Below are 10,046 nucleotides of genomic sequence, written 5' to 3'. Positions count from 1 at the left end.
AATATCTTCGTCAATAATGAATGAAATTCAAATTTAAAAAAAGGGTTTTAAAGCTTGAAATCTCTACTTTTAAAAGCTTATCACATTTTTTAAGTTTATATGAGTTTGATAATTTTTACATACCAAAAACTACGAGCTGAAAAAGACGAAAAATTTTCTTCTCACTTTGTGGATTTGTAACGTGTCCAAAACAAATTTGAGAAAATTTTCGATTACCTATCGTGAAAGCTTGATACTTTCCCTACAAAATCGTTTTTTTTTAATATCCCTACGACTTTTGATTACTGAGTTATCGCGGATTAAATAAAAGAATTATTTTGACTTTAATTGCTCATAACTCCATTAAAAATTGTCGTATCGTATAATTTAAAAAAAAGATTTTTAAAGCTGAAACTTTACTCTATCAAGATATATTTATATTGTTGGTAAGAAAGTAATTGCGGTTTTTACTGATAGATGTCTTTTAAAAAAACGCGAGGACTTTTTACTTAACCTATGTACCTCATGTCATAACACTTGTCATACATGTGGGGAGATTGTAATTATTATTTATTATTTCATATACATATTTATCATTCTTATTATTTAATAAAACATGTAAACATATTTTATAAGTTATTGTGTCATTTTACATTTTATTTATATGCATTATTTGTAAATTTTTCATGAGCTGTACATACCTCCCTTCTTCTCTTCATGAGTAGCCATATATCTCACCTCTATAGGATATACGGCAAAAATGCAAGGGTTTAAAAAAGTTCGTTATTATATAATATAATATAATATATTATATTATAATATATAATATATATATATATATATATAATATAAATATTTCGGATTTAATATTTTTTTCATAATAGTAGACAGTACAAAGTTTTTACTGTAGTGTGTATTTAATATATGTAGTTTGTTTACTTTAAACATAAATAATAATAAATTAAATTTTTTATAAATGTGGCGGAAGTTATCCTATATATACTTCATTAATAAAAATATAGCGATTCTTTGAATTTGTCTAAAAACTTGATATGGAACAAGCGAAATCTTGATATATGACATTAAATTCTACTCGAGGATAATAAGAATTCGCAAATATTTTTATCTGACACAATAGATACGTCATAGGGTAATGAAATCCTAAAGATATATTTCGGATATGTGATGCCTTTAGGATATCCTTATGATGTGTGTATTTCAAATATTTCTGCTGTATGGGACACAATAATATTCCAGACCTTTACTATACACACGATGAGTCATTTGTGTCTCGGATTAATTTTTTTTATTACTTTTACTATTTTGACAAGAAAACAAAAATTATTAAGTGATTCTATTATACATATACTTTAATAAAAGTATTTATAAAGTAGTGTACTAAAAAAAAGGAAAAGAAGAGACTGCTAAATGTTTCTAGTATAATTTAGCTAAATGTTTCTAGTATTTCAAAGAAATAAAATGTGTGAATGATCACACATTACATGTACATGAATGATCTAATCGTTTGTATCAAGGGCTAATTTAATGATTTCTCGAAATATTTGTTCATTGGCATGAGGCAAACTTGAGTGGAAATTATTCATCATCTATAAATTGTTTAAAATTCATATATGTGACAAAGTTGAGAACTTGAAACCTCGCGGATTTGCCGAGCAATAGAGCTCAGCCTGTTATCCGTTTGGGTATATTATCAAAAGCAATTTTGGCGAACAATAGTTGTCCGAACCGTTACCTCCTAAGCATGTCGCGCTGCAGGGGGTATAACCAGTTTCCTTCCATGAGTACGTAGTTTGCACGTCGCTACCCGGAGCGACCTTGATACTACTGTCGTATCCGCTTCCGCCAGAACTACCGGACGATGATCTACTGTACGAATCCGTTAGGCTCGACTCGGCGTATCCGCTATCGCCAACTGTGTCGATCCTGTAGGATAAGCTGTTCTCTAGCAAACCGCACGGCTCCATCGTACACTTCTCCGTTTCAACGGGCTTCGGGCCGGAGCACTGACTGTCCGGTAGTTTAGCGATGGTTTGGCTGAATTCGAGGAATATCTTGCAGCGCACCTCTCTGTGCCTGACGCCCTCGCCGCAGGTGACACTGCAGGGAGACCATTCCTCGGCGATGAACCTGAGGACCCAAGTTCCACGATTGATACATTCGCGTAGGTATAACTTATAAGATAATACGATAAGCGAACATGAGTTAAACTGGAAATTATGGTAACTAGAATTTGGATCACGAAAAAATGAAAAATGCCTATTTGATGCCTAATTGAACGCCTAAGATTTGATCATTTATTTTCAATATGAGCACTTAAGAAAAATTTAAAGCATATAAATATTATTCTTTATATAAATATACGACTAAAACACTTTAATCTTTTTCTATTAAAATGAAATATCTCCAGTTTGTAAATGTTCAATAAACGTTAAATTATGATTTAACATAAATTTTATAAAATCGCAAATGCATATACGCATGTATAATAACGATATTTATCAATAATTAAAATTGTTTTTTATTAAATACAAAAATTTATGACTGGTATTCATAAGTATGTATATACATTTTATTATCAAATTTAATATATATATTCATATACTAAAAATAGTGAAATAATTATGATATTAACCATAATTGTCACAGCTAATAATTAGATTAAATAAAATACTTAGATATACATACGTTTATATTTTTTATATATTTTTAAATATGATAATAAAGTTTATTTTAATATCATAAAGGTGAATATTAAAATTTAATTAATGATGTTTCGTTATTATATTCAACGTTTCTATTTATTTGAAAAATATTTCCCATTAAAATAGATATTGACGTTTGTTATTTTTATACATAATATGCATTTATTATTTATTTTTACTATAAATTATTATAAATCATAAAATTTACAATAATTTGAAATGAGTTTCATACTATAAAGCGAAATATATGAAAATTCTCTAAAATATAAAATAAACTTTCAATACAGCTAAATATAATTATAATTTTGTTTACAATTCACACAGAAGATAAAAACAGAAAAAAATAATAAATTAAACTTATTAGATTTATATTTAATAAAAAACAATAACAAAATAATTTTTAATTTTTTTCACAAGAACACATTTTCAGAAAGATATTTAAATTATAATTTATAACCTCCACTATCACATAAAAGAGGAATTATCATTGGCGTGATTGATAAAATAAATGAATACATCCAAATTTTCACAATAAAAACATAAAAAATACAATTAATTCATTATTAAACAATAATTATTCATTGAAATTTATAATCTTTACAATAAGAAATAGACTAAAATATCATGCTTACGCAAAAAAAAATTCTAATGAAAATAAATCATCAAAAGATAAACAAATTTTTACAATTCCATACATAAAAAGCATATGCAACAAATTGAATGATATTGTGAAAAAGATCAATTATCAAATTGCACATGTACATATACATACTGTATAAATTAAATGAATTTACCAAAACCGGAAAGAATTGTTTACAAAAAATGTCGAGAAATAATGTTTATCGGATGTACAAATTGTAATGTCACATATGTACGGCAAACGAAGAGGCAGCTAAAAACACAAATTATCGAAGAGATATAAACAAAATTAGTGGTTCTCCCTCAGTTATATCTGAACATAGATTATCTAAATTATATGATTTTGATTGAAAAAATGTCAGAATTTTAGACAATTAACCTTCACTTCTAGTAAGTAGAGCTGTGTCTGAGATAATATAATATATATAAGAAATAAGCTAATGGTATAAACAAATAAAGTGAATTATTATCTGACATATATTCTCTGGTATCGGATCACCTTTCCTCCACTTAAATATATATTTTCAACGATGTGTAATCTCATAGCTAGAAAATAATGTTACTGAATATTATTGTGTTATAAAACATTGACCAAGGATGTTACAATTTAAAATAAAAAATCAAATACATTGTACAATAACATTGTACAATTAAAAATCTTAATAACGACCAGTAATTGAGCAAAAGAAATAGATGTATAATAAATTAATAATTTTATGTATATTTAAATATAAGACATCGTAAATGTTTCGACTCACAGTCTTCCTCAATACAATATAAATTTAAACTTACTTACAATCTAATTAAAATTTCTTACATTCTAACAGTGTAAAGTGATAATAAGTGTTCCTGAATAGAGTCAGTCATCCGTCCTCATAAAAAATTCTTTGTAATTTTCAAAATATTTTATCATACCATGCCCACTGAATAGATCAGTTTTGTTAAGAGCAATAAAAACTAAATTCTCGTTTAACAGCGAGAATCGTGTTAGTCATTTGTGTGTAATGTTCGTGATTGATATCATAAAATATTGTAACATAGTGTAATCTAAATATAATAAAGATAATAAAAAAGATTATAATAAATTCGGCATAAATAGGGAATTAGCGTTGTAATATGCTGTAATTATTGAATTATAATATAATGAATTGAATTATATGCATCCTAATTTACGAGGGTGGTCCCAGAAGTACCCGACCTAACAAAGAAAACACAAAAAATTTGGGAAAAAAAATCTTTATTTCTCAATATAGTCTCCTTTTAGCTCGATACACTTTTCCCAGCGATGTTCAATAGCTTCGATGGCCTGTTTATAGTAAGAACCGTTGAACTCCTCAAAATAGCCATTAACCGCAGACTCCACCTCTTCATTATTGGTAAATCTTCTACCACCGAGCCATTTTTTCAAGTTTGGAAAGAGAAAATAATCCGAGGGCTAAATCTGGCGAATAGGGTGCGTGGGGAAGCAATTCGAACTTTAACTCAACATCCTCTCGACGCTGCTTTTGTTCGATTGTGAGCAAGCGCGGCACTCACCTTGCGCACAGCTTTCTCATCTCCAAATTTTCAGCCAATACGCGATGTACAGCACTTTTTGAAATATTTACCATGTCTGCTAGCTCGCGCACTTTCAATCGACGGTCACCCAATACCATTTTGTGGATTTTCTTCACCATTTCTGGAATGGCCACCTCACTTGGTCGACCACTGGGATGTTCGTCTTCACAGCTCGTACGGCCTCGTTTAAACTCTGCCACCCAATATTTTACTGTTGTAAACGAAGGAGCAGACTCCTCCAGAGTAGAATCCAGCTCGGCTTTGATATTATTTGGGCTAAGACCTTTCAAATGAAAGTATTATATCACATAACGATGACCAATTTTTTCCATCTTTGCAAATTCACCGAGATCGTCCACTATTGATGGTTGTCAAACAAATACTGAACAACGTAGCGTCTTCAAACTTTATAGTTAAGCTTTAGAAAGTTGGTGCTTTCCCCTACAGATTTTTTTTATACAACAACCGCCATTTGTACATCAGGTCGGGTACTTCTGGGACACCCTCGTAATTATTGATTTGTAGTATATATGTTTTGGCTAACTTTTTAGTCATCCTCAGTACGTACATTCCATGTGAAAACGTAAGCGTTGAGATATATGAAATTAAGCCACGGTATTTGTATGATTTTCCTTATTTTTAATATCCGCAATGTTTCCATGAGAGATGGTCTTCACTTCTTTGAGAAAACGCAACTAGTTGACTAGCTGTTGCACGCACCATCCAACTGGTTACGTTTTCTTTTATTTTGGAAAATAATAACATTATTTATTTACATTACAACATTATTTATTTATATCAGAGAATTTAGATTATCATTTGAATAAAAATGTTCTTGTTAATTCTTAGATGTTATATGTGTAACATGATCTAAAGAATAATTAGAAGTTTATTAGTAGACATTTATGATGTCTTATATTTAAATATACGTCAAATTATTAATTAATACATCTATTTCTTTTGCTTGATTATTAGACATTATTTATAGGATTTTTGTATTGCTGTAAACATTTGAACGTTATTATACTTATTGTTTATTATACAATTAAATATAGGAATTATAATATAGCAGATTAGAGAAAACAAGTAAAAATATTCACAATTTTAACTTAGACACAATTTTAAATTAGACACAAATAATTATTAATTATTTACATTATAGTGCAATCAAACACATATTGGAAAATGTTGTAAGAATGTACAAAGTTTTAGAATCAAAAACTCTAGGATCTGCTATGTTCCTCATAGTATAAGCGAAATAATCTTAGACAAACTAATATATATTGCGACAACAACAGAAAGACGAATGCAATCGGTAATGAAAACAAATGTATAGATAACAAAACTTAATATTGGTAACAATGGTAGATAGGGGCAAGACATTAGATTAGTATTAGAATTTTATCACTGAAAATGACCGGAGTAAAAATCGAAACGTTTAAATATATAATTGTAATCTATTAGCATTAAGATATGTTATAATTTTGTTTATAAAATAGAGGTTATGACTATCAAGACTGACTATAATGCGGAGTCTGCAACAGAAGTTGTAAATGGTTATGGGGTCTTAAATCTTAGGTAATTGATCAATCAATAGTCGATTATTCTTTTCATATTAGACTATGATCGGTCAATTTCTTAAGGTAGGTACACTCGCGACAATACCATCCAAAAGTTAAGTCCCATCGCGCGCTCGGTGGTCGGTACTCCCTCTCTCGCCTGTAAGATAAAACTTTTGATTCCGTCTGTTCATAATCGCGCAGACGCAGACTAATGGCGCGCAAATGTGGCAACGTCGCAATGACATATGTCTACTTAAATAGGTTATCATAAAATAGGAAAAATCTTTTGCAAGATACATAGGTTACAATATCAAATCGATTGTAACCACACCATCTATGTAACTTCACCATCATACGAACCCCGAATGCCCTGAACGCGATATACGTGAGAAGTGCGGTGATGCCACATGTTAACTGATCGATTTTTCTTTTCTTTTCATGATTCTATTTTCCAAACTAAATGGTCAAAAATTATGGAATTTTTTTACAATATTCATTTTAAGGATATCACATACTCGTTTTTTGTTAACATCTCATTATTTAATTAGGTTCTAAAAATAAACGCGACATTTTCATGAACTTTGTAGAGGCGACACGTATACGAGTAAAATGTGCAGTTTTTAATTGCTTATATCTCAGGATTGAAATGAATGGTCAATCTCATTATAATTGCACAAGCGTGTTAATGTCGTCTAGTACAATATATAATTTCAAATTCAAGTCATTCTGAATATTTTCAATTTGCGAGTGTACTATTGTAAGATCCCACAACCGTCTACGACTCCTGTTATAGATTTCCTGCATAAGCGAAACTTTTGTTCTTATTTATCTTCCTATAAAATAAATCTGACAGATAAAATCGTTACAATATCGGAAAAATAGAATGACGTGTTATAGATATTAGAAGTACGAGGAAATTATCAAATAGTTACACAGAAAGAGAAAGTTATAAACGCTAGCTGAAGGAAATCTAGATTTAACATCTTATAGAATTTCCTACGGTAGTAATGGTTGTTCTAAAGCCGCTGCCATTGTTCTTGAATTGCGATCGATGTTACATATCCCGCGAGGATTGTAGCGAAACGGAAAGTTTATACGAGCTAAGAACTTGATGAATTAATCGTTTGGTGGTCGCTTCGCGAACTATCTAAATTGGATTTTAAATTAGATCAAACAAGATACATATTTATTTCTTTGCATTTTCCTTTACAAATTACATTACAAAATAAAATAAAAATATATATTACCTATCTGTATATATCAAGATGAGAAATTCGTAGGAGCATTCAATCATGTTAAATTAATGTCGTAAATTAAAAATTATTTTATCTCAAAACATAAAAATATTTATATTTTATCTTTTTCTAATATAAATATTTACATATATCAATATATGTAAGTACTTATATTTGAAAGTAGAAACAGAAGAACTATTAGATCTATAATATTATTGTCACTCTAATTATAATTACTATTCTATTTTCTTTTAATTTTTTAATTTTTATAAATTATCTTTTATTGAGATCTTATTTAACCCTCGAACAGTGGACGTTGTGGTACTCGCATGCATGCGACGGACGTAGAATTAAAAGTGATTCAAGAATGAAATTGTTTTAAAACGTTTCAAAAGCAGTTTTTTATTATAATATGTAAGTTATTTCAAATATGTGGGAGAAGAAATAAAAATACATATTTATCACAGAAACAAATATCTATTTATTCATTTTTTTCAAAATTGAAAAAAATAAACAACTCTAACTCGCGGGTCTGGCGAGACCTTGCGTCCGCCGGCGCAAGATTAAGATGTTTTTAATTAAAGGAGGAGGGTCGATTGGCTCTTCTTAAATTTTGATGCCTTGTCAAAATATATTTCTCAAAATAGGTTACGCTCATCTCCAATGCTTTGAGCTCAAACAAATGATTGCACAGTGCTATATACAGGGTGCCCCCGACTTACGGGATCACCCATGGTGGAAGAATTACATGATGTACAGTTCGAATATGTACATTCCAAATCACGCCTACTTTTGCTCCGCGTCGTCAATAGGGTTCAAGGGCTACCAACTGTGAAACGCGAAACATAGGGAAGGTATTCATAACCCGTTCTTATTTTAAAACCATCTTAAATAATGTCTTAAGATACTAATACAATTCTCAGATTGATTTATGACATCTTAAGATTGTATTTAAATGCAAGAACGCACGCACGCACGCACGCATGCACGCAAAGTAATATTTGGTCATTGTTTATACATAAAGGACCCCAGCAAACGAGAATGGATTAAAGTGGATTAAAATTTTTTTAATGCGTACTTTAAATCTATAAATGAATAGATTGTGAAATGGATTAGATTCGAGCTAGCACTATAGTTTAATATTTGAAAAAAAAAAAAAAAACATTTATATTTTAGGGTTACAAATTTTATTCCTACGATATTTATTATAATTATACCTGAAATTAATTACTTCAAATTAATATTAAAAAACGCACCTTAGTGAGATTCAGACCTGGGACTTCTGGATTATGAATTTTCTACGTTATCTGCTACACCACTTCTTCAATTGGTAAATGTGTTATTCATTATCTTTACTTCAATTACAACCAGCTAAACTAGTAACGAAATTATATAGATATAATAAAAATATCATCATTTAACAGATATAATAAAATATAAATTTACATTATTATGAGACAACATTGAGTAAGTGATGGATAATCTAATCTCACTTGGCCGATGTCGCGCGCCTTGATTAACCTAATATTCGGACTGTGTTCGACTTGGTTTGAGAGTGTTCACATCGATCATTCATTTTACTTTTAATCAAAGAGAAACAAAAGAACATAGCTCAATTATTTTTACGTTACAATTTTTTTGAACTTAGATGGATTAAAATAAAAAATTTCTTACTTATAATTTTGAATAATTTAAATACGTTAGCATTTATGGTCTATTTTTAAATAAAAACTTTTTTTTATTCAATTAGATCGAAAAACTGCATTTTATATTTAAAATATTGAATTGAGCAGTAATCACGTTGCACAGAAATTCCTGATATTATTTTTGAATTAAAGAACTTCTTATTCACAATTCTGAATTGAGTAGTATTCACAATGTACACACAGAAAATGCTAATATTATTTTTAGATTGAAAGGCATAGAGGCAGAAAGGCATATGTTTTATGCAATTCCTATAAATGAATAAAAATGCATTCACGATTAAAAAAGATTCATTTTAACAGTCATGAATCCGTATTTCTGAAAATCTAAATCCATTTAAATCCATTTTAATTCATTCTCATTTGCTGGGATAATATTAATCATTTTGTGAAGTTTTATCGGCACATATATTTCAGATTCCAATATATGTTAATATAACTGTCGGCATCAAATGCAGAAAAAATTATATCTTTTGATATAATTTTGATCATTCTGTAGCATAACAAAAATTAGTTTTTTCAAGGTAATTTGATAATACTTGCCACATTGAAAATATAAATTTCTGCAATGTATCTCGTATATACTGCAATATACCAGATGTACAAGTATGAAATGCGGATTTGAGAAAACAGATGGCGCATCAATGC

The 10,046-nt window shown here is 29.3% G+C and overlaps 1 protein-coding gene across 1 annotated transcript in view; it reads right to left on the bottom strand.

Moving 5' to 3' along the window:
• LOC108747332 (ADAMTS-like protein 3) overlaps nucleotides 1-10,046 on the bottom strand; it is a 32,454-nt gene that overhangs the window by 20,153 nt on the left and 2,255 nt on the right. Inside the window, exon 2 of the mRNA XM_018484736.1 lies at nucleotides 1,733-2,127. Within this exon, the coding sequence (XP_018340238.1) occupies nucleotides 1,733-2,127 (395 nt within the window). The remainder of the gene's footprint in view (nucleotides 1-1,732; nucleotides 2,128-10,046) is intronic.

Source organism: Trachymyrmex septentrionalis, unplaced genomic scaffold, assembly GCF_001594115.1.
Source record: "Trachymyrmex septentrionalis isolate Tsep2-gDNA-1 unplaced genomic scaffold, Tsep1.0 scaffold108, whole genome shotgun sequence".
Classification (NCBI taxonomy): Eukaryota; Metazoa; Arthropoda; class Insecta; order Hymenoptera; family Formicidae; genus Trachymyrmex; species Trachymyrmex septentrionalis.
The sequence above is the reverse complement of the archived record's forward strand: the minus strand, read 5'-3'. Positions and strand labels throughout refer to the sequence as shown.